This window comes from Syngnathus floridae, chromosome 3, assembly GCF_059516105.1.
Source record: "Syngnathus floridae isolate MCC-2025c chromosome 3, RoL_Sflo_1.0, whole genome shotgun sequence".
Lineage (NCBI taxonomy): Eukaryota > Metazoa > Chordata > Actinopteri > Syngnathiformes > Syngnathidae > Syngnathus > Syngnathus floridae.
The window spans coordinates 21,504,294-21,529,085 of NC_142415.1; the positions used below are offsets into that span (position 1 = coordinate 21,504,294).

A 24,792-nucleotide genomic window follows, 5' to 3' on the forward strand; every position below is an offset into this window, starting at 1 on the left:
TGGGTGGCGCGGCTCAAAGCAACAGATCCGTTGATTTATGTAGGCCTTAATCACAAAAACAACTTCACATGTCCACCCTTGACAAAAATGACACATGATTGACCGGCATTTGGGACTAAGCATTCGTATTGAACACCGGTCACAAGACGGGAAACACAGCAGATTTAAATCTTAATCAGGTTTATCCGTCTTTATTAGCGCACGGGGTCTCAAATGCACCGCTTTCATATGTTCCTGTAGATCCCAAACTGAGGGTGAAGAAGTTGTGAGCAGTGAATCCAGCTCAGGAGGAAGAGGCGGGGATATTGCCTTCAGCAAAAACAACCAGACCTCCATCGAGGACCTTTCGGGTTGGTGACCGCGTTTACAGCAGCCATTTTGTTTTTTGTTTCATTTTTTAAATCAAGATGTGTTCTGCTTGTTTTCAGGGGAAGACCCAGAGACGAGGAGATTGCGGACTGTTAAAAACATTGCGGACCTGCGCCAGAACTTGGAGGAGACCATGTCCAGCCTGCGGGGAACTCAGGTCACACACAGGTACGCTAGTTTTGAATACGGCTAAACAAGCTAACGGGTCTGAGGGTGTGACTGATTGACGTCATGGTCATGGCTTTTCTCGTCTGTTCTGTCAAGCTTCATCTGAGGGGACCTTTGACTTTGATCGTCGACCGTGTCTTTCATGCTGTCTTTGATCGAATGGTTTAGCTCTAATCTCATTTTCTGCCACAGACTGACGACCTCTGTTCTGGCTTCACATCTGTTTGTTGACGCAGCTGTCCAGATCTCGTTTAGTGCTGGTTTGCTTTTCAGTGCTTTATGTGGAATTGAAAAACTTTGATTCAGATGTTCCTTCCGTTTCTTCAGCACCTTGGAAACCACTTTTGATGGCAGCGTCACCACCGACATCAGCGGCGGTGGCAGCAACAGCAGCGCAGGGGGGAAAAGCATCTTAAGTCTCACCTCCGCCAGACCCTCCTTGTCGTCATGGCGACTGGGTCAGTCCAGCCCTCGCCTCCAAGCCGGCGACGCCCCTTCCACGGGGAACGGATACGCCGGCCGCGTGGCGGGTGGCCAAACCGGACGCTACTTGTACCCGGGGCATCTCAGGCGGCAGCTCGCCGGAAGGAGCGGGGGCCTCTGCGGCGGGGACCTCGCCGACAGACCCGGGGAGGACGTGGACCTCGATGGGCTCGCCATGGAGGTCACCGGATACATGAGCGATGGAGATGTTCTGAGCAAGAACGCATCTCGGGCGGATGATGTCACCAGTGGGTGAGTGGATTTAAAAAAAAATTGGCATTATATAAATTCCCAGCAGGGGGCAGTGATGTACCTTGCTTACTCTTCCTGCCTGGGATCCAAATGTTACTTGATACAGATCCATTCATTCTGTATTACTGAGATCCCACAAGTATCCAGTCTCAAACAAAGGCAGACATATTGATAACATGGTTATCTTGCCGTAGGCTAGTGCCCATGTTGGAACAAGCCTTTTTTTCTTTTTCCCCAAACTTGGAATAATAGAGCCACAACTAGCACATCTGTAACCATATACTGTAACTGCACAATTCAAGTACAGCTCCACAATCACAATGCATGATGTGTATTGGGAGAAAAATCGTTGTGGGTTTTAAACTGTGTACCTGTACAGAGTGTGTGTTAGATGGGCGGATTTTCCCTGAAGCGTAAACATTTCTACGAGACACAGAGTGACGGCTGCTGCCACCCCCTTGCAGCCTGGAGGCTGTTTCGCAGTTAGCAATTTCACAAGCATGGCAGCATCCACTAACTGGTTCTTCTGCACTGAGGTGGCATGTTTACACAGGAAGGAGCGGCTGGCTATCTTTATATCTCTCGTAATGTAAATTGAGCCAATTGTAATTCAGTTGACAACAAATTACATACAATGTGAAAGAAGTTAAAGATCAGTTGTTCAAGAAATTGACCAATGACTATCCCGGTTTTGTATCAATGTTTTATTAGAATCTAGACATTTGTACAATAATAATAATACTGACAGATAAATAGACAATAATAATAATACAAGTTCAGATTTTTTCTAATCCGTTTTTAATTAATCAATAAGTAGACGATCCATTAATTTGATGATCGATTAGTACTTGCAGATTAATTGATGAATCCAGCGTTAAAAGCTTAGAGATGAATTGATAATTGCTTTTCACCCGTCGCATTTTTAAAAGCAGGTCCTTAGATGTCGAATCGCTCAATTGATTTTGCATCCCATCCCAACTTGACTGATGGCATTACACGTAGATAAATCACCGCCCCTCCCTCCCGGCTCTTCTGGCCCTTTGAGCACTTTGACAAACTCCCCCGCCGTCCCCCAAACAACCTTTTTAGCTCAGGGCTAAGTTGCCCGATCAACCTCTAGGATCCCTATCCCTCCCCCTCGCTCTCCTCCTCCTCCCCCTCCCTCCCCCTCCTCCACCTTTTGCAGACAGACACAAGCGCATACCAACAGAACTGGCCTCGCACACATTCAACCCGCACACTTTAAAAAGCCTCGCTGCACTCACTTATGATATCCACTCTGTCCTCACCTGATTTTTTTTTTTTAATTCAAAGAATGATAGATCGAAACTGAAGCGCAGAATTGATAACAGACTTTGATTTGGAGATTAACTCCTAACCTGGACACGTTTATCTAGATTTGGACTCATCATGTTTGAAGCTGAAAGGTACGTCTTATCATCATCATGCCAACTTGGGTTACTTTGTGTTGGATTAACGGCTTTGTTTTGGTGAGCCACTGCTGAGTCAGCCCATAAACGCTCTTGTGGAGGCACGTTGCGCCTGTTGTGGGTTACAGGTTAACAGGTTTCTCAGACATGGAAGAGTCTCACTGCTCCCTCTGTGTGTTTTGGGATGTGTATTTATGTGCTTGTGTAGCGTTCTCAACCTTGCAAGACTGTCTGTTATTTCTGTAAGATCAAAAAGTAGTGTGTTTTTATTACTTTTTAATATTATTGTCTCTACTGTAATATTTTTTGCCAGCAATCCAAAAAGGAAATAGAAAAGTGTTTGTGCTGACTCATAGCACCCCTTTGAAGCCTTATGGAATTGTCGTTCCGCTCGTAAAATATTTTATTCTGTGCATACAATGTGTCGGCTTTAAGATCTTTTAGTTGACTCATTTTTTATTTTTTATTTTCTTTTCTTATATTTTATTCTTGCATATTTGTCTTATTTTATTCACTTATTATCTTATTATTTTGTATTTTGCTTTTAATTTTTTAATTTTCTATTAACTTATTATTTAGTATTTTATTTTTAAATTTAATTTTTTTTTTTAAGTTATGGCCACACAAAGAAAACACTGTGTACCCTCACACTGAGATTTCACACGGAGATGAATGGGAAAGAGTTCTAGTGTTCAAAATCTCCCTGGGATTATTTTTCTACTCACTTAACTGTAAAAACACGATCATCAGAGTCCCACACAGAAAGCTTTCAGCTCACCAACGGTCCAAGCTCCATTTAAATCAGCAAACATTTGATTGAGTTACACCTGGGAGAAATGCGTCAATATTTAGCTCCATTAGGACTTTCCTAAATGGGTGAATATTTGACGGATTGGTCAATGTTGTTTTAGTTTGACGACTGCCAATGTTTGTGTAAATGCTGCTAACGGTCACCCTCCAATTTAACGGTCAAATCGGAATCCTTGAAATGAATGCTTGGATTATCTACAGTAGTGCTTACTTTACCGGATTGTTTTTTTTTTTCCCCTTTGGCTTCATCGGCCGTCCAAAATATTCCGAGAGCTCGTTGACGGACCACTGTTGTTTTCTGTCAACCGCTTGAGAATTATACATTCGAGCGTTTGTTCTCTTCACTGGTGCAGAGATGCCAAATGGAACAGACATGATGAAGTGAAGCTCTTCAAAGTCCACTTGAACGTCTGTGTTGAATGTGATTTTGCGTGTGTTTTACAGCTACATGACGGATGGAGGTTTGGGTCTGTACACGCGCCGTTTGAACCGACTGCCTGACAGCATGTCGGCCGTTCGGGAGACCTTGCATCGGAACGCGGCGTCCGGCCAGGGAGATGCCGACAGGTAAGATTCCAGTCCTGAGTTCTGATTGGTTCAAAAGTGGTCGGCTTCAATGTTGCTATGTGTCCATCGGTTCCTCAAGTCACGGGGATCTTGTTTGTTTGATTGTTCTGACCTCAAATGTCTCTGCTGGTTGCCTAGCAACCGCTCAGCGATGTCTAGACACTACAAAGTCATCACCCGTGGTAATTGGTTAAAGTTTAGCGGTGCTGCTAAGGGGAGTTGTTATTTTTAAACAGTCTCGAGACAACGCTCTGGCCGGTTTGCTAGCTTGCTGGATGGATAGATGGATAGATGGATAGATAGATAGAGAGATTATTGAGGCAAAAAGGCAATGTTTTCTGTTAATAGTTTCAGGTGTTGTAAGCTGTCCCCCCGCCCCCTAAGCTATAAATCCTCAGGTGTGGCTAATTTCCTGTCTTTGTGACTTTTGACCTCTGCCCCCGTAAGATGGCTTTTCCCCTTACACACACAAACACACACTTAAAGTCTTGCATAAACGTTCACAGTGAACTCCTCCTGTCCGCAACACTGTGAGCCGTAACACCGAGTGGCCCGCAGCTCACCTTTCATCTTTGCTAGCAACTTCTCTCTTTGTTTTTCCACGCGGCCTTCATTTCTCGGCCTTCATCTTATGTTTTTCGGATGACTGATAAGGAGCGGGAAGAAACAATGTTGTAAAAGATAAGGTGTCGGGTGGTGCGATGGTATTGGGGCAAAGACCTTGTGACCCCTGAACCAGGAGGGCATGGGCTTCAAAGGGCAAGCTCACACAAAAAAAACAAAAGTTGGAAAGGAAGCAGCACCGGAACCACTGATTGCACATCTTGTTTAAATCTCACGTGTAGCTTTTGTGTTGTTGGATAACAAATGCAACACTGATTTGCTGAATGATGATGATGATGAAGGGAGGAGGAGGAGGGCGTCGACGTGGACCGAATATTGAAGGGGGGAGAGGTGATGGATAGCCTCAAACGTATATTGGACCATTTTCAAAGGGAGGATTGGGTGATTAAACTCGCAGCTGAGTTCTAAACCAGTCCAGGCTGGGCAAGATTGACATTATTTTGTCTACCCACATGATGCGGAGAATCATTTGATTGTAAGTAGGACGGCTGTTTATAATTCTTTGCTCCATCCGTGAATGATGGTTCATTGTCAAAAATGCAGGTTGTCTGCCAGTTGCTCTTCTCCTCACCCCGTGACGGAACTTTTTATCTGCAACACCTGCAAAAAGAGCTAAATTTGCCTGTGAGCAAGAAAAAAACTCTAAAAGAATCTCTTACGAATATCCATCATCAGATCAAGTCATCAAATCCTTAATCAATTCCATCTAAGGAAAGCACATTGTGTTTCAATCATTTTTAGTTGCCTGCCATCGTAAATATGTTTCTTACAATTATGTCCGTGAGGACATTCCACAAATGGAAGAGGGAGGACACCAAAACATTGAAGACCGTTTGTCCGACAGATGTTGAACACTTGACAATGCTAATAATTTCCACCTGCAGGAGTTGAGCAATGCCCAAATGCTGTTTTGTTCACTTGGCCTGCTCCTCCTCCTCCTCTGTCCTCCCTCAACTCACCTTCACCGCATCTTCTTGTGGACCTTAGCTCGAGTTTGTCTTCTTCTCCCCTCCAGTGTTGTTTTAATGAGCGAGCAAACATGTTCCCTGTAGAAGCCTGGAGTCATACTGTAGATACAGTTTGTGAGTCAATACTGACCTCAGCTGCTTTTTCAAGATTTTTTTTTTTTTTTTTTGAAAACTCTACGTCATTGAGCTTGAGTGTTAATATTTGCTCTTAGATATGAGCAGCCTGCCCATTTCTCATTGTTGTAGCAAGACCAACAAAGGTTTTCCCCTTTCTTTGGAATCCTAAACAAGCTGCAGTCTGCGTACGTTCACGTGCGTGTCTGGGGCAGCGATACGGATTTCGGTACGAGCTGCCAAGTCGACCGTTAACTGTTCTCCCAAACACCCACTCAAACCACCATGGCGTGGGCTGAGCTACAAGGCTATCATTTGGCTGCTTTGGATTTTGACAGTCTAGTCGTTGCAAGAACACCGATAGTAGCGATCCTCTTTATATGATCAGATGGGACAGATTCTCACTGAAAACTTCATGAGGTGGTTGACTGAACGTATTTCCGCCATCCAGCTGTGTGTTGATAGCACAATGTTTTTTTTTAGTTTGCGAAGCCGTAAGACCTGTGCTCAATAGTTAAGTGGAAAAGTTTTTATTGTTTTGTGAGCCGTGCAAAGCAGATGAGCATGAAAGAAGGACGTTTGTTTTCATCCACAGCAGCACAACTGCTTGTTATTTATTATTCGACCCTCAGGAGTCCAAAACTATGGATCGCAGATGTGCGCCTCTGGATGGGCCTCTATTCTTTTACTCGGGCGACGTTTGACTATTTATATCAGGGGTGTCAAACTCATTTTTGGCGCGGGCTGCATTATACTCCGTTTTATTACTGTCAACACCTAATATTATATGCAATATAAGTTACGCAACAAACGGATGAATAACTAGCTTTGAAATCACAGACTAATAAAAACTGTCAAATATTTTTAAAAGATGAATGGTAGTAGAAATTGTTAGCAATATCTATATTTTTTAAAAGTGAAGACAATTTGCAAGGTTAGTGTTGACGCGTGAAATCGATCCACACTTTGTCTTCGCGGGCCGCTTAAAATGATGTGACGGGCCGTATCTGGCCCCCGGGCCTCGGGTTTGACACCTATTGTTTATATGAAAACAAGTTGACTTTTTAAACGTCCCGGTCGATCTGGTGTTGCGAGTGTGTATTCGGTTTTATGCGGATCACGTGCTAGGAGTTTTTGTTGATAGTGTGGATCCGGCTGAGTCGCTTGAATGTGAGTGTGTTGACACATCAAACAGAGCACAGAATCAAGACCGCGTGAAAGGGAAGCGACCGGAGGTTCTCCATTTCATGAATGTAGATAGCAAAAGAGAAGCAGACAATAGGAGCAGACATTCCCGAGCGGGAAGTCCAATCATGTCAATTCTCGTCAGCGGCGGGACGGTCTCGAGTCCAGAATGAGTCCCGTCGCGGACGTCCCTTCCTTGCCTTCCATGTACGGTTTGGACCGGTCCGTCTGCCGCAGGAAATCCCCTTACTTCTGGTCTGTAGCTCTGTTGTGGCCGCGTGCATATTTGGGCCTGCCGAGTTCCCCGCGCACAAGAGCCAGAATTCGGACAAAGTTTTTCAAGAGGGGGGGTCACAATGCGTCAGTGCTGACCGACCGGCCACAGCCTGTCGGGACACAAACATGCCCAAAAGTTAAACAAACACTTCTCAGAATGGCGCTCCGATTGGCCGACAGGATTCCTCCCCCCCCCCCCCACTCTGCTCGTCAAGGTTTGTCCCCTGAACTTTGACCTGTGGCGGAAAGCAAAGCGCTCTCTAAATAGAGACACCCGAGACGAATTTGATTGGAACATTTGTCTTCGGATAGCAAAAAAAAAAAATGGAAATAAGATTATTTAATGCCACAGCAATCATGATAGAGACTGTGGCGAGAAAGAAAAAAAAAAAGGGAAAAAAAAAACTTGTAAAGAAATCATTTGTTTGTGTATGTATTTTGGAGCGTTGAACCAGAATTATAATTATTTGTTGGTACTTGGGGGAAGTTTGTACATTTATTACATGTAATGGAAAAGCAATCAGAGCATGTCGACTTCTTCCCAGCGGTTCTTCCTCCCAGTAGCCGTTTGCAGTTAATGCCCCGGCTTGCTCGGTTGTCAAGTGGCGGCGAGTTTGGCCGGCAGGAGGTTGTGGGTTGGGCCGCGCCGTTTAGCCCAATCTCTAATTAGAGATGTCAGGGAGGATCTGTCTGGGAAATTGCACACTTGAACACACACATAAAAAAACCATAGCAGGAAAATGCAGTGAGGCAACAGCGGCAAGCGGATTGTCCCTCGACTTCACTCTGTGATCATGCGGCTTTGACTTGTGTTGCCGTCTGATTTGAATTTGGCTCAAGCCGCTCTCTCGGGACTCGGGCTGTCTTGCTGCGACTGCGTCCGTCTTCTCTATTAGTGGCGCGACCTCAGCGGTGAACCGGTTAACGGTCCTGGGGGAGGCTCATATTTAGAGCGGCAGGGCAGGTCCCCGATAGTCCAGAGAGAGATAAACGGTACCCAGGGGATGAAGCATCACTGCAGCAAGTGACAAAGGAGCCCCGTCTAGGAACTCAGCCAAGGTGAGAGCGAGCGAGCGAGCAAGAGAGAGAGAGAGAGAGAGTAGGAAAAACACTGAGAGCGCTGAGGAAGAGCGTGTGAGACTTTTGGCTCAGAGCGGCATGGAGTCATGAAGCATTCTGTCCGGATTGACGCTTTCCTGCAGCGTTCTGGTTCCCACGGCAACCGAGGCACCCCCAACAGGTAGATGTGTTAGATGTGCAAGTGTCTGCATGTAAATTTCATTTGAGTCATTTGTAGAGGAAACCACTTTGAAGAGCCCACTTTGATTTGGTCTTGTTCGGGAAGTGTTTCAAACTTGACGGCTTTGTGGATGTCTTTCTTTCTTTCTTTCTTTCTGGGACTTTCCCCTGTGGCTGCTGTGGTGGCTCTAAATCTCAAAGCACCTTTTTAGCCTACATGGAAGCTTTGAAAGGTTGTTGAATTGCTGCTTTTCCGCTACTTGATTTATAATGTGTCGCTGGTGAAACCACCTTGGTCGTCAATTTTTTTTTTTTTTTACGTTTTTATTCTGCCGACGTTTGCTCACAGTGCCTTGTGTTTTGGTTTCAACGACACGTACTTATTATATGTGCAAGGAATCGGTGAATCTTTTTTATGGTTTTTTTTGTAATTTGTAACAATATATACAGAGGGACAGGTGCAATGATTAATCGATTAATCATCAATTAATCGATCATCAGTCATGAAACCAGATTGATCCTGTCGTTTTACTTTAGAAAACACAATCAACAGTTTTACATATAGGCAAAAATATATCACGTGCAATGATTAATGGATTAATCGTCAATTGATTATCAAATTAATCGATAGTCATGAAAGCAAACTGATCGTCTATTTTTACTTTAGAAAACATGATTATCAGTTTTGCATGTAGGAAAAAAAACATCAGGAGCAACGATTGAATTCATGATTTTTCCATGAATTAATCGAAAGAAATATCAACACATTCAACGAATATCAACATAATTGTGAGTTGCAGCCTGCTGTGTGAGCAGTCAACTATTCAGTGGCCATCATCATCATCATCATCAGCCTCCCTCTGATCCTTTCAAAGTTATGTTTGCCAACCACCATGACTTCCTGTTCCCCACCGAATCGCAAATTTATGCATTTATTCTGCATCAACGCCTTGCCTGTTTGCTTTGTTCAGATGGATCTGTTTGAGTTGGTCACCCCCCCCCCGAAACGCGCACACACACGCACGCACACAATGATGTCACCCCTCCAGTGAGGCTTTGTTTGTGTGATAGACAACCCTATTCAGCTAGCGTGCATGAGTGCGTGTATGTGCGCACCCAAGCGGAGGTCATTTCGATTGCAAACAAAGAAAGAAGAAAGAAACTGCAGGCAGTCAGAGACACCAGATTCTTCCAAACTTCAATATCTGAGCGGAGGAATGTCTCGCCGGCTTGATATTCAGGCTCGTTTGAAATTGAAAATACTGTTCTTATAAGTTTTTCCTTTTTCTGTGTCCAGTTGGGATGACAGCAGCTCGGTGAGCAGCGGCATCAGCGACAACATCGACACAGATGACATCAACACCAGCTCGTCCATCTCCTCCTATGCTAACACACCTGCCGCGCAGCGCAAAGGCCTTAGCACGCAGGTAACGTTAGCGATAACTTCGATTTGCTTGCCACAAGATCCAGTGTGAACCAGCTAATGCTGACATTAGCCGACTTTTGGGGACAGGTTGATGTCGTCGGCATCATCTGGAATGACGTATTTTATATTAGCGGCGTGCCGCGGACGGTGTGTTTTTAATCGTCTTTTAACGGCGAGCCCTACTGCTTTTTCACGACGTTGCCTCGGTAACTGCAGGAGCAGCTTGAAAGCAGCTGTCATCCCTCAAACGGCTGTAATTTAGTGTCCGACTTAAAGACTACGCAGACGAGGCCAACTTCAGTCGTCTTGGAGGACATTTTGAGTCGAGCATTGACTCACCTACTTTTGGTAGGTTCGGAAAACCGAGAAAACATGTCAAGTCGTAAACACGAGCGTAATCGGCGACGCTGCGCTTCAAATGACTCACTCGGAAAACCAAATTGGCTCGACATGTGATGATGCTAATTGAAAGATTTAAATATCACCTTTGATTTCCCAGATGGTACTTTTAAATGATTATTTGCGGGTAAAAAAAAGTTATTTGTAAAACACCCTTCTCATGGCGACTTGAAATTTCAGCTCTTAAAGTTTTCCGCTAACCGATTTCTGTGATTCCAAGTTGCTTTTTCAGCAGTACTAAATCCGCTATACTCTGTTCACGTATCTTCACAGCCTGTGACAGATGCCGAGAAGCACTCGGTGTCCGCAGCGGTCCACCAGGCCTGGTCTGGAGACGAAGTGAAGAGGCCAGACGGAGGGTCGAACAGCGGGGTCAAAATGGAGCCGGGCTCCAAGTGGAGCCGCCGCAACACCTCTGACATCTCAGATGAGTCCGATAAGGGCGGATCGGGAAGGAAGAGCGCTTCTGTGTCCCACACGGGGTCCTGGAGGAGAGGAATGAGCACACAAGTGGGGGTGACGCCTCCTCGGACCAAAAGCACGAGTAGCACGTGCTCCTCGAGCGCCGTCACGGTCAAAAGCCATACTTCAGGTGACATATTTGATTGTTGAGCTCATGTTACTGACTCTTTTATGTCTCTGAACATCTGGTGGAGATTATATTTGTTCTAGTGAATGGATAACTAGACATGGATAGATGACTAACGAGCTAGCTCGTGAGCCATCTTGCTAGCTAGCATCCCTCTCTCTAGCTATTCATTAGTTCTGTATTATATGGATAGATGGCTAAGGAGCTAGCATCTCACTAGCTATTTATTAAGTCTGTATTAGGTTTCTTATAACATCTTACAAAATTCTCATAGTAACATGCTGAAACGGTTTGAGTGTGATTTCATGGCGGCCATCTTGTTTTGTTGTCTTACAGGTAAAACAGATGACGTCAAGGTTTCAGAAAAGGGACGTCTCTCTCCACGTTCCAACGGCCTCAACTCTGACGCCGCCGATGAAGCAAAGAAACAATCAGTCTCTACCAGCCACACAGCGACCCCCAGCTCCCTCACGCACACTCTTTCCGAGCCCCAGACACACCAACGCGCACCAACTAGCACATTTGGCTTCAAGAAACAAGGCCATGGCATAGTCGCCATGGTAACCGCCAGTGGCGCCACCGTTACCAGTGGCTCAGCCACTCTGGGGAAAATTCCCAAAGCCGGTGTTCGCTCACTGGTCGGATTGAAGGCGGGCGGGCAGGACGGGGGCCTGCTGCTCGGCCACCACGACGACAGCTTCCTCCCCGCCAGCGCCCGCTCCACCCTTCAGTACCGAAGCCTCCCGAGACCCGGCCGCTCGGGTTCGGCCGCCCGCAACGGAAACCGCTCATCGACCAGCAGCATCGAAGCCGCCGTGCTCTCGGTCACGTCGCATGGGAAAAATGCGTTCGGCATCGCCAAGGCCAACGGGGGTCCGTTGGCCAATCAGACCGATCGGGAGAAGGGCGTCTCGGATATTGACAACTTCAGGAGCGGCGGATCAGCAACCGTTCCTCTTACGGGAAGGCAGCAGGTTTCGTCGCCAACACTGCGCAGGTTAGCACATAAACGAGTATTCTTTGAGGCATAATCAAACAGGTGGGGGCGTGTTGAGGTCAAATGAGGTCATTTTAAACCCGAGGCTCAGCTTGAGCTCATCTTCCAAACCTCCAAAGCCTTGGCGATGCGTCCGAGGGTGGGTGTAATGGGAGTCTTACTCCAACACTGTGCCCTCATTAATGTCACGAAGTGATAACTCTTCAAAGGGGGGGGGGTGCATACTTTTGTACTTGGCCATCACAGCTCCACTCCTCAAAGCTTCAGCCCGGATTAGCACAGACACCAGGAAAGAGTTATGTGTTGGCTGTGATTTAGATCTAAGGAAGAACTTCTTACTTTAATAGCATGTGGACAAAAAAGACTAAAATAAATTTTTTCAACTGCCGTTTCTCTTAACATGTTTGTAATTTATTGGCCGCAGGTTGTTTGGTGGCAAGAGCAGCAAACAGGCTCCGGTCATCACAGCGGACAACATGAAGAACTCCACCGTTATCTCCAACCCGCATGCTACCATGAGTCATGTGACCACCATGAGCGAGTCTGCCGATGGAGGGCTGGACAGCGAGACCATCAGCCCCATGTTCGGAGGCAGAGCACCCACGTCCGCCACTGGCACGCTGGGCAGCGAACAGGTGAGCCGTCCCTTGGATAAACAAAGATGTCAGCTTCGAACAATAACGTCATCTGTCCCTTTGCTTGCTAGTTATGGTGTACACAGGAAGCCCGCTAACCTGTTTTGCGGGTTTGCTCACGTATTGATTTGACTGCCCGAAGGTGAAAGCGACATGTTTGTGCATGCATCTTTTGTAATATTCTAACATGATTCATGAGGCTTCATCAGAAGTTGGGTGAATCATCAACTGGCAACATCATCCAGGATCTGGGTGGAAAGGCTTTCATATGTTTGTTCAGTTCTTGTTGAAGCCCGACATTTAAAATTGTAATCCCTCTTTTTTTTTCCTTTTTCCGTTTGAAAATGAAAATGATCTCAAGATTATTTTGCACGATCTTTGTCCTGCCACAGGCGTCCAGTCCAGGCTCAATCTACTCCTCCACCGGCCCCTCCAACAGTCTAACGTGGGGCACAACATTCTCCACATTCAGCAGCTCTTCGGCCCAGAGCAGGGAGAGCACGCTGGGTGGGCACGGCGGTACGGGCAGTGTGGGTTACCCGTCTGTCAGCAGTATGCACACGAGCAGCGAGTCCATTGACATGAGCCTGGGCAGTGCTGGAGGAGGAGGTCACGGGGGCCACAGGGAGGACACCCTGTCCGCCTTGGGCCGCGCTGGCAGCGTCAAGACGGGCATGTCGGAAAGGTGAAACGTTAAATTCTTTCTTTTAAGGTGCATGCAAAAAACATTTTTATTCATTATTTTAATTTTATGAGATTTATTTTTTACCTTTGCCCTCTGTCGATGAAGCTGCCGAATTTTGAAGCTGTGACATCAGCGTCTTCCCACAAATTTTTCAAAACTTCACCGTGTCTTGAATTGTTTTCTAAAGGGAATCTCTTCTGGCCTTGATTGTTTCTGAAACTTTCTTTCTCTTTGTCTGTTGTGCGTTTTCCTTCCATTTCCCTCAGCCCGCTCTCCTCCCCGTCCGCTAGCCCTAAATTCAGCCGAAACACTCTGCCACGGAAACAGGACAGGTAAATGGACCTGTGTGCAGTGTTAGGCTTAATGTGAAGCGCCGCCACTCGGGGGCGACAAAAACGCAGCAATGGGAGGAATTTGTGTTGAGTTGTGGTGTCGCTGTGCAAGTGTACCAGCTTCGTGTGGTTGGTTGTCTGTCCTAAGAGCTGTGGTTAGTGGGCTCCTTTACTTTTTCTATGCTGCCACCTTGTGGTAAGAATACGGAAGTGCACGCTTATGTGACATCCATGAGGGTTTTTTTTAGACCATTTTAATTAAAGGCCGACTATTTAATAGTTCAGAAGTACGAGTTGGACATATTCCCTTTTGCTTTCCCCATCTGAAGTGTTTCTCTCCCACAGTGGGCCACTCTGTGGCAGAAACACTCTGCCTAAGAAGGGACTCAGGTATTGACACCCCTTGCTTGCTGGACATTTTCCACAAATTGTCTTCAGTACTGTCCCCTTTGTGTCCACCTTCACCGCTCGGGGCTTGTGCTCAAATTTTGTTTTGGGTGCTTTGACCTGTTCTGCTTGGCACCTTCGTGGTTGTGTTGTGCTTCTGCAAAGAAGTCATCGTAGAGATCTCACTGTCTGGCAGGTTTGATTTGGGCGTCCCCCCCCCCCCCACATCGCTACCATGTTCATGTTGCCATAATGCTTCGTGCCAGCTACTAACTTGGCTGTGTAAGAGGGGGGAAGAAGAAAAACATCAAACATTCCAAATCAGTCAAACGTATTCGATTGTCATGATTAACCTTAGCTTCGTTGCAGGTACGGCCCGCCCCCTCAGCTGCGAAGCCACGAGGAGGGCCGTGATTGGCTACGTTCTCACTCCACCAGTGGGCTGCAGGAATCGGCCAGTAACTCTCCCTTTTCCCCCGGCTCCAGCCTCACCTCCCCTTCAGGGACGCGGTTCAATTTCGGACAGCTCGGTACGCTCGCAATCTCCTTTTGTCAATTTACAAGCTGGTGGAATTATTAGGCACAGGCCACATAGGAATTGAATGTTTTTGTTTGCAATTGAATTCTCACAGCGTCAAGCCCGACCTCGACAGCTCAGATCAATCTGACCGGCCAGCGTAACAACAGCCTGACCAACCAGGATGTCACCTTTGACCCCTGCAGCGACAACCGCCTGAGAAACTCTTGCATGTCCCTCGACGAGAAGACTCGCACCATGAGCCGCTCGGGCTCTTTCCGCGACGGCTTCGAGGAAGGTACGAAAAGTGCCGAGCGTGCAATCTGGGCTGGGTGTCCTCCGCTAAAGTCTGTAATTAGCTGAAAAACAGAAATACATCCATCTCATTTTCTTTTCCCACCAGCCGTGCCAAAACAATTATGAGTACATGTGTTAAGAGAACCGCAGGAAGGATTACAACGAAAAAAAACCTTGCACGCCCATAATCGCCTTTGCACGGCTCACTTTTTTGTTTTCGTAAGCTTATTTATTGGGGGAAAAAAAGAGCCAAGGTTCACCAGTGAGGTAGAAACACAGGCACAAAGACTGGCAGCATTGTTTTTAAAATATTCAGTAACACTTCCTTACTTTTTATTTTTTATAAGACACTCTCAAGCTATTTGTTCAAACTTTACCTTGATAATTCTACAGAGGAACTTTGGTGGTTACAAAAAAAAAAGCACAGCTTTTTGAAGTGTGGGGATTTTTTTTTTTATTCAGAGCGCAGCCTTGCTTAGTCAATATTGACTAGCCAAGTCGGCTCCAGTTTGTTTTTGAAGCAATCCTACCGCACAATAAAAAAGGCGCTTCAGTTTTGGCAAGCTGCTCATGTCAAGGACAATAAACAATAACCATCTGCGCCGATAAGATGGAGGCACAAAACCCAAAATATAGAGCGGCACATCTGCTGTTTTGTGTGCGAGATGAACATTCCGTTTGCGCCTGGAAGGTGAATGAGTGACTCCAACGGGCCCAGCCCGTCCCGGCGTCTTGCTACCCCCCTGGTTCCGTCTAATCGGCTTCCGAGCAGGAGGAGGTTGGCTCGTGAGCTGCACGCTTTGAAGTAGAAGCTGAGTCATTTGCAGACCAGCGCCAAGGCTGTACCACCGCTTGCACTGTGTAGGAGTTTTATCTTTTACGGTCAGGCTGGCAGCGGAACCGAGAAGATCACTCCTTGGAATCACATCTTCAGTGTAGAAATTTGTACTTACTTTAATTTGTTGTTTGTGTCCCTCTAGTTCATGGCTCGTCCCTCTCTCTGGTCTCCAGCACCTCCTCCATGTACTCCACGGTGAGTTAACAAACTTGATTCAGTACGGTACATGCACTACTAATTTTCACCACTAAATGTCACTGTTGTTGTGGTTGAGAAACTTGGAACTGTTGAGGTCTTTTTGTGTAGTTACCCGGAAGTAAAATTGGATCGACCGATTTAAGATTTGACCACAATTCTTCGCCGTCACTCCAAATTTCATGTCTTCAACGGTCGAATATTTCTGGTCTCTCCAGTCAATTAGTTAACTGGTGACTCAGTCTCAACCTGTTGTGTTGCAGTAAGCAGTTAATGTTAAAACCAGCCCGACGTGTTTTTGTCTTTTGTTTAGAAAACGACAAAATAATGTGCGTGTGTGTATTTGCTTTCTTTTCTTAACCCAACCACATCCTCAATCACACACGCCGCACGTACTCGCATGGGGCAGCCTCCATTTACACTACGGCCAATCAAAGTAGAAGCCCCGCCTCCTCCTTTTACTCACCTGGGCAGGTGTGACACACAAACTCCCATTTGAGTTCTTCCCCTCGAGCCCGAGGTTCACCATTGAAATCAAACTGGAGGCATCGTGATGACAACTTTATCCTTCACAGGCACTGTCACATCTTTTCAACTAACGGTAGGCTCGAGAAGTTCAGCGTTACTATTTCAGGTCATCTTCTGGACTCTGAAGGCGCGTGTCATTACGCAAGGCGTTTGTTTGAGTGGATGAGATTGAGTTGCTTATCGGATGGGTTGGATTTGACAGACTTCTGGCGTGTGAACTTGTCAGGATAGTTTAAGTTGTGGGTGTGTTTACACACGCCATCGTTTTTTTTCAATGAACGTCACATGACCACACGCGTAGGAATTTTTAGATGACATGATAGGTGGCTGCTGCCAGAGGAAGAAAAAAAATCATTACACATAATTCTTTTTGTTTTGTGAAGGCTTTCCGTGTGATTGGGAAATTCTAATTCTATTAAAAATGTAAATAGAGTTTCAGATCATGGATTTTCTGGAAGTCTACTCCTCTTCCTGGAAAATCTATTATATTTACTTTTTAGCCAAGATGAAATCAAATAATATCGACTTATTACGTATGGCATGGTCACTATTTAACTTTTATAAAAAAAAATTGTGAAGTCCAACATACCGATTCTCTGTTTTTGGATTTTATGAAGGCAGAGGAAATGTTAAGTAAAGAATTCTTAATTATCCATGTAGTACAGTAAATATGGGCGTCGCATGTTTCTTTGTTTTAATGAACAGCAGCAGGGTGTGTTGCGTTGGCCCGCGCTTCGTCTTTCTCAGTATTGTCACAATGGCGACAATAGGACACGCTCTCGTGTTGCGATATGTCAGCGAAATGCCTTCAGGACGGAAGCTCTGCTTTCCAGATATCGTACACCGCACAATTTTGACTTTATAAACCTGAAATCTAGAACATGAGTTTGGACATGTGATCTTGGCTTGCTTTCAAGTGTCGGGACATCCCATAACGATTCTTTTTTTTTCTGTCTGTCTTTTATAGAATGAGGAGAAGTCTCAGTCTGAGGTAATTTTTGCCTTCTCTTTTTTTATGTTCAAGAGTTGGAGGAACATTTTCACGGTTGCACACCTCCACAGGTTCTTCGGTTCCTGTCTGAACACTTTTGTAGCTCCACTCTGGAGGCCCCTATCATACATCACCGCTGTCATTTTTACACACGTGCAAATTTCAGCTTTTTTTTTTTTGTTTTTATGGGGCAAGCACGTCTGCTTTCATGTCTGTGTCTTTTATGTTGGATATTTTTTTTCCATGTTCTCAGATCCGCAAGTTACGCCGCGAGCTAGATGCCTCCCAAGAGAAAGTTTCCGCCCTGACGACACAGTTGAGCGCCAACGTGAGTCAACGTGCAAATCAACTTTGATTTTAGTTGAGGCAGAGTCTACTTGTAAAAATATATCTGGATTCACATGGTCTTAATTCATGCAACCACTTGTGAAATGGAGTCTATGCAAGCCAGCCACTTTTTCTTCAGTGTTATATTGCACAAGTTTTGCTATGCTTCAACGCTTATCTGCCGCCTGAGTCAGTGCACGGCGTGCTTTAACTGAGGGCGAAAGATATGTGGCCAAGCCGAAGGTCTTAGATTACAGCAGAGTCATGTCTTGGCACACTGCTGTGAGGCTGGCGCAGATGTGCCCTCAAGATTTACAAAGTATGTGTGTGTGTCTGTCTGTGTGTGTGGCAGGAGTGTAGAAGCTAGGTTACTATGGATTTTGTTGAATCAGACATGAGACACGTAAAAGCAGCTGTGATTTGTGCTTGTCCCTCAGGCTCACCTGGTGGCGGCGTTCGAGCAGAGTTTGGGCAACATGACCATCAGGTTGAAGAGTCTCACCTTGACGGCTGAGCAAAAGGTGGGAAACGTTGAAAGCGACAATGCCGAGATGTTTGACTGCTCACGTTTGATTTGACAGGATTCTGAGCTGAACGAGCTGAGGAGGACCATCGAGCTGTTGAAGAAGCAAAACGCCGTCGCTCAGGCCGCCATCAACGGGGTCATCAACACTCCTGAGCTCACGTCCAAAGTGGAAAGGACAGGTAGAAATGTTCTTCTATTATTGAAAATCAAATCCAGAGATGTTTCTTTGAACCGATTTTATCGCTGGCTTTCAGGTAGCAGTAACGGCAGCGTTCATCATCAGCAGCATCAGCAACAGCAGAAGCAACCAGATCTACGAATCAGGAGGCAGCATTCCTCCGACAGCGTCAGCAGCGTAGCTAGCGCCACCAGCCATTCCAGCGTGGGCTCCAACATGGACGCCGATGCTAAAAATAAGAAGAAAAACAAGAAGAATTGGGTAAGACAAAGCGTCAGATTTACACCAGAGGCCAATCAGACATGTTTTCTTTTTTTTTTTTGTCTTTGTGTGCTTTGGCCTTGCACGTTTCCTCGTCAGACATCTTTCACAGGGGAAAAGGTGACTCATCTATTTGATTTTTGCGGTTTTTCGGTCATTTGCAGGTCAAAACTCCTCTTACGGTAGCTCCCGTGACTTTTCTACATATTTCAAAAACTCTTTGAAAAACTTGTCTGATCTTTAGTCAATAATTCTTCCTTCTTTGTTAGACATTCTTATGCACCGGAGGACAAGTCCGAGACGATGACGTATGCAACTTCTGTCATCACGCGCTATGTGGTGTTAGCCAGCCGCTTGTGTGGTCAGAACCCGATCAGAATGTAGAACTGGAGGCGGAGCTTAGCGCTGCTTTGTGCTGGTGTTAAAAGATGAGCGCTTGTGTCACGTTTCCTGTGATAATAAACACCCCCCCGCCCGCTCGCCCCTCCCTCCCTCCCCCATGTCTGGGTAGTAAGCTTGCACTCATGCGAGGGTCCTTCATAGTTCAGAAGCGTTGCAGTCAACAAAGTCCGGCTAATCTACTTCGGACCCGGCTTGGCTCGAACGTTTGTGTCGCCATAACACATTAACACCGGCACGACTTGTGCTGTTTTGTCTCTCCTGTCTTCATTTGCTTCGCTTCATGTGGCAGGTCTACGAGGTAAGATTAGTGCATCCTGGTTGCTAAATGCTGCAAAACCCGTTTTTTTTAAGGATACTAACCTATTTCCTTTTTTTTTTTTTTTTAACCAACTTACTTCCTTTCCTCTCCTCAGCACCGCTTCCCTTTACTCACCACTCCTCCTTTCGTAGGACTCGAAGCTCTTTTAATTCAAGGGACTCAAAACACCCTGAAATACATTCACATTCTTGGGAAAATAATTTCGGATGTGTTAAGAGTTCTTGAAAATTGATAAAAGCGATAAAAGTCATTCTGTTCATAAATAAATAAATAAATAAATAAATAGATAAATAAAAAGTGGCTGTGACTCATGAAAAGATAGGAAACTTTCCACCATCATTTTTATCACTGTAGCGAATTTAATTATAAGACCATGCAAATATTCCTTCCTAATTAATCATATTTGGAGAGAAACAATATTTGTCCAGCATTTTTTCAGAGCCAACTTCCACTGCTTTTCCTGGCATGACCCTGCACCTCCTCCCTGCTCTTGTTTTTGGACTGCATCCAAGCCTTGAACACTAATTTGGTGTTTCTCACTCTTTCTTTCTGTTTTTTCTTTTTACCTGCAGCTGCGAAGCTCCTTCAAACAGGCGTTCAGCAAGAAGAAATCTCCCAAATCAGCTTCATCCCACTCGGACATCGAGGAGATGACGGATTCTTCGCTGCCCTCCTCCCCTAAACTGCCTCACAACGGCACCGGCGCGACCAACCACATGCTCAGGAACACACACTCCAACTCGCTGTATGTAAACGCTTTTGGATTTTGTCGTTAAATATCAGTTGGAAAGCTTGCAAGTTTGCAAGTTCCTTCACGTTCCGAGCTGTGAAATCAAAAAGAAACTGTACCATCTAACATGAAATGCTAACGCTCCCTAGTGGCAGAAACAAATCTGACTCAATGTTTTACACACCTTTGAATGATATAGTGCCTAAAATGTCTTTTTTGAACACTCCCAGATTGTCTGAATGTTTGGACAGCGAGGCGGAGACGGTAATGCAGCTGCGGAGTGAGCTCAGGGAGAAGGAGATGAAACTGACAGATATCCGCCTGGAAGCGCTCAGCTCCGCCCATCAGCTCGACCAGCTACGAGAGGCCATGAACCGCATGCAGGTTGGAGGGCACAGACGTGCACAAATCACTCGTCACCAGACGCCCGTTTCCGACTTGAACGTGCCCATTCTTGTGTCTCCAGGTGGAGATTGAGAAGCTGAAGGCGGAGAATGATCGTTTGAAGTTGGAGAATCAAGGAAGCAGGACGGGCTCCCAAGTGTCCATCTCCTCGTCCCCTCCCCCTCACACGCACAGCCAGCAAGCTCCCGGAGCCAATATGGGGATCTCACAGCACAGTCTGAACTTGGCTACCAGCGAATCCACCAGTCTTGGTAAGAGCATTCCAAAAATGTGGAAAATGATAAAGTCCAGATAAAATGGACCATCAGAATTTAATTCAGCTTCTGCTCTGTTGTTGTCAGACATGCTGTTGGACGACACGGGTGGAGAAGGAGGTGTGAGGAAGGAGGGTCGCCGCGTGAAGATCGTCGTCAGCCTTGACGGGGACGCTTTGTGGCCGCAGGTAAGACAAAGCATTTCAACGCTAGCAGAGCTGCCGCCATCGGCCTTTCGACGTTGACATCAAGATGGCTGTTTGTCAACGGCAGGAGGCGCGCTCTCCGAGCTTTCTGATCGGGTGCATCGGTGTCAGCGGCAAGACCAAATGGGACGTGTTGGACGGGGTGGTCCGACGTCTTTTCAAAGTAAGTGGCAATTTGAAATGCCTGATCGCATTATTCAATTCCGAAAAGATCTTGCTCTAATTGTTATGCACTCGCTGTCCACTAGGAGTATATCACCCACGTGGACCCGGTTAGCCAGCTGGGCCTTAGCACAGACAGCGTGGAAGGATACAACATCGGAGACATCCACAGGCCTCGGAGCCCCGGCGCCGCCCACACCCCCGAGCTGCTCCCTTGCGGCTACCTGGTCGGAGACAGCAACACCATCAACATCCAGCTCAAAGGTATCAAGATGTCATCCAGGCGTCCTCACGCTGAAGATCCAAATATGTCGTTTTCCATCCATTCATTCATTTGTGTCCGCAGGCGCGAGCAGTGACAGCGTGGACTCGCTGGTGTTCGACACGCTCATCCCAAAACCGATGTTGCAGCGCTACGTCTCCCTGCTGAGGGAGCACCGCAGGGTCATCCTGTCGGGCCCCAGCGGCACAGGAAAGACGTACCTGGCCAATCAGCTTTCTCAACACCTACTGCTACTCGAGGGCCGACCTCTGACCCCTCACGCCGTCGTCACGTTCAACGTGGATCACAAATCCAGCAAGGTGAACATATAAACGTTATTTGAAATCTGTGTGGCATTTAACATGCTGCGCTGCCTCCCCGTAGGAGCTTCGGCAGTATCTGTCGGGATTAGCCGAGCAGTGTAGCGGGGTGTTGGGTGAGGAGAGCCCCCTAGTGGTCATCCTGGACAACCTGCACCACGTCAGCTCACTCAGCGAGATCTTCAACGGCGTCTTTAACAGCAGCCACAAGCACAGGTTGGTTCCACTCAAACTGGGTCAATTGTTCTTGGCCACCACTAGAATTCAGATCTTGAGCTTGATTGTGCAGATGTCCCAAATTGCATAAGTCTAAATTTGGAAGTTGTTATGAAGATCTGACCGATGTGGATTGTGTCTCATCAGCCCGTATATCATCGGCACCATGAGTCAAGCCACCTCGTCTGCGCCCAACTTGCAACTTCACCACAACTTCAGGTAAGCTTGAACTCCCGACTGAAAAGTTCTTCCGCACAACCCGGAATTTGAGCTGAGTGTTGTCATCAGGTGGGTGCTGTGCGCCAACCACACGGAGCCGGTCAAAGGCTTCCTGGGACGCTTCCTTCGGAGGAAGCTGATCGAGGTGGAAATTGGCAGCCGAACGCGTAACGTGGAGTTGGTGAAGATCATCGAGTGGATCCCAAGGGTGTGGCAACATCTCAACCGTTTCCTGGAGACGCACAGCTCCTCGGATGTGACCATAGGTGACAGCTTCACTCTTTTGTCGATCGGTCGGAGGACGTGGAGAAGCGGCCGATCACTCAGGTCTGCACCTTGTTGCTGTCTGACAGGTCCTCGTCTCTTCCTGTCCTGTCCGATTGACGTGGAGGGATCCAGGGTTTGGTTCACCGATCTCTGGAATTACTCCATCATTCCGTACATGCTGGAGGCTGTTCGAGAGGGACTGCAGGTAATGCAAACATTCCCTCGTCATCCACAACTCTGTCAGAGAAACAAAAATAATGTCAATGAAGCAGATTCTTGATGGCAATCAAACTTCATCTGCTCTTCAGTTGTATGGCCGGAGAGCCGCGTGGGAGGACCCCGCCGCTTGGGTGATCGACTCCTACCCGTGGTCAGCTACGCCCGCTCCAGCCGATTGGCCCCCGTTGCTGCAGCTGAGACCGGAAGACGTGGGCTTCGATGGCTACTCGGCCCCGAGAGAAGGAGTCCGGAAAGAGCCGCCTCAGAGCGACAGTGACGCAGACCCGTTGGTGAGTCATCCTGGAATTTCACCTTTGACGCCTGATTTATAGTGATAATGGAGAAAAAAACAAAAATATATTCCTCTAGATGAACATGCTGATGCGCCTGAAGGAGGCCGCGACGTCGTCAAGCCCTCAGAGCTACGACAGTGACTCCAACAGCAACAGCCACCAGGACGACATCCTGGACACGTCGCTGGAGTCCACCCTGTGATGCATTCAGGGCACCGACGGACTGCTCTCACTGTGAGAACTTCATGCCACAAAAAAATCCAGCCACCTTAATTTGGGTGCAGGCAACCCAAATATTTATAAGACAGACATTTCAGAGGACTAAAGGCGATTCAAGTTTTCTGCTGCACTGTGTTATGTTTTTTTATAATTTTCTTGTTTGTTTTTCACCACTGTGGCCCGTGGTTCCTCTGCGAAGGAGCTTTTGACATCAGCGTCCGACAGAATTAAAGCACACAGCCTCCTAATGTTCATCGCGATCAGCACCAGCCATCAATCTATCACCGCCAAGTTACGTCATCGGGCGGCAGTGCACCTATCAGGCCTGCAGGTGGCGACACACGCTCTACTGAAAAGTTTACTCGCTACGATTGACAGACACCATTACGCCATTAAATTCATTCATTCACTCAGTGATTATTTTTATGTGCATGATGATGATGTAGCAAAGCCAGCAAACACTGTAGCAAAAAAAAAATAATGATAATCAGAATAAGTACCCAGGTGTAAAATATATATATATATTAAAAAAAGAGGAGTGAAATAGGCCTCATGTCATTAGGCAGAATTTTGCATTAATTCCATGTTTACGGTAAACTTCTGCATGCTTTTACCACTCCATAATATCTTCATGATCATTCGTAGCACAAAGACCTATCGGTGCTGTACTCAGTTTAAACAAAAAATGCCTTACTTTGTTGTTTATTTTCAACAGATGCGTTTGGGTTCTTTGTGTCTTGATCTCAAAGGCTTTTGTAAACATGGAGGGCTCTGAGTCGACTTTGTCTCCAAAGTTTTTGAGGAGAACTGTCGACAATTCATCAACACCAATACTGTGAGAATGAAAAGAAGGAGTGAATGAGTAGAAAAGTTGGATTTTCATACTTGGCCTGAGCTTGTGGAAATAAGAAAAGATGGCTACAGTGTATTTTGAATATGCTTGTTGTTCCAAATTAAATGTGGAGTGCTTTGGTAACTTTTATACCTCATCCCATCCTGAAAGAGTTTTTGATCACATCCTGTTAAGATTTAGAGGGAAGTAAGTGTTGAAATGAGTGCTGCTTTGTTTATTGAGTTGATTGTGACAATATGTGAGGTTTAACGTAAGAAGACTTTTTTTTATTTTAAACCTCACACCTGCCTTTAAGGTTGTGCAGTCAAGCAGTTAAAAAAGAAAAAAAAGTCATGTTATTCAGCATTTAGCTTCAATCCAATGTCTTTGTTTCCGCCACCGATTCTATGCAACATTCATCGGGATCTTGAGTGGAAGCCAAAAGCTGAATGTGCACTGCTGAGAGTGACGTGCAGCATGGAAGCACGTCGCGTTTGTGACCCTGGCCCGTCTGTTGAGTGTGTTTGTGTGGGTCCTCCTAAGCACAAAAGAGACTTGAGAGTTGTTGATATTATTCAAGCATTTAACTATTATCTGTTTTTTTACTTACAAGCTCAATGAATGTTTAGCCTTCTTTGCTATGTATGTAACATACTGTAACCTTGTAAATAGTTAAGGATATTTCAGCGTTTTTTGCCGACACTTTTCTAGCTGATTTGTTACAGTACTTGAAAAGAAGTATTTTGTGTACAGTCTCTACATCTGAGCACTGAGGTGCTTTTTGTCATCGCTGAGATTTGGATATCACTGTCTTAGTCTTAAGTTATTGTGGTTCAATTAAAAAAAAAAGGTTATTTATGATTGGATTTGGTAT

General features: G+C 46.1%; 1 protein-coding gene across 5 annotated transcripts in view; it reads left to right on the top strand.

Moving 5' to 3' along the window:
- The window catches only part of nav2a (neuron navigator 2a), an 80,664-nt gene extending 55,880 nt beyond the window's left edge, over positions 1 to 24,784 (top strand). For 4 of the 5 annotated variants that reach the window (XM_088371391.1, XM_088371387.1, XM_088371389.1 and 1 more), the window contains 32 exons: positions 241 to 350; positions 429 to 537; positions 865 to 1,272; positions 3,957 to 4,079; positions 9,783 to 9,912; positions 10,584 to 10,902; positions 11,236 to 11,896; positions 12,321 to 12,531; positions 12,924 to 13,216; positions 13,483 to 13,548; positions 13,894 to 13,938; positions 14,305 to 14,465; positions 14,568 to 14,750; positions 15,730 to 15,782; positions 17,278 to 17,301; positions 17,555 to 17,629; positions 18,066 to 18,149; positions 18,210 to 18,333; positions 18,409 to 18,593; positions 19,887 to 20,059; positions 20,275 to 20,428; positions 20,511 to 20,700; positions 20,791 to 20,891; positions 20,977 to 21,072; positions 21,158 to 21,335; positions 21,418 to 21,653; positions 21,718 to 21,869; positions 22,017 to 22,088; positions 22,158 to 22,354; positions 22,442 to 22,560; positions 22,664 to 22,864; positions 22,944 to 24,784. In XM_088371391.1, coding sequence (XP_088227517.1) covers positions 241 to 350; positions 429 to 537; positions 865 to 1,272; positions 3,957 to 4,079; positions 9,783 to 9,912; positions 10,584 to 10,902; positions 11,236 to 11,896; positions 12,321 to 12,531; positions 12,924 to 13,216; positions 13,483 to 13,548; positions 13,894 to 13,938; positions 14,305 to 14,465; positions 14,568 to 14,750; positions 15,730 to 15,782; positions 17,278 to 17,301; positions 17,555 to 17,629; positions 18,066 to 18,149; positions 18,210 to 18,333; positions 18,409 to 18,593; positions 19,887 to 20,059; positions 20,275 to 20,428; positions 20,511 to 20,700; positions 20,791 to 20,891; positions 20,977 to 21,072; positions 21,158 to 21,335; positions 21,418 to 21,653; positions 21,718 to 21,869; positions 22,017 to 22,088; positions 22,158 to 22,354; positions 22,442 to 22,560; positions 22,664 to 22,864; positions 22,944 to 23,069 — 5,359 coding nt within the window. In that variant the 3' untranslated portion in view covers positions 23,070 to 24,784. The remainder of the gene's footprint in view (positions 1 to 240; positions 351 to 428; positions 538 to 864; positions 1,273 to 3,956; positions 4,080 to 9,782; positions 9,913 to 10,583; positions 10,903 to 11,235; positions 11,897 to 12,320; positions 12,532 to 12,923; positions 13,217 to 13,482; positions 13,549 to 13,893; positions 13,939 to 14,304; positions 14,466 to 14,567; positions 14,751 to 15,729; positions 15,783 to 17,277; positions 17,302 to 17,554; positions 17,630 to 18,065; positions 18,150 to 18,209; positions 18,334 to 18,408; positions 18,594 to 19,886; positions 20,060 to 20,274; positions 20,429 to 20,510; positions 20,701 to 20,790; positions 20,892 to 20,976; positions 21,073 to 21,157; positions 21,336 to 21,417; positions 21,654 to 21,717; positions 21,870 to 22,016; positions 22,089 to 22,157; positions 22,355 to 22,441; positions 22,561 to 22,663; positions 22,865 to 22,943) is intronic. The other variant, XM_088371390.1, reaches the window with a different exon arrangement.
- The last annotated feature ends 8 nt before the right edge of the window (positions 24,785 to 24,792 follow it).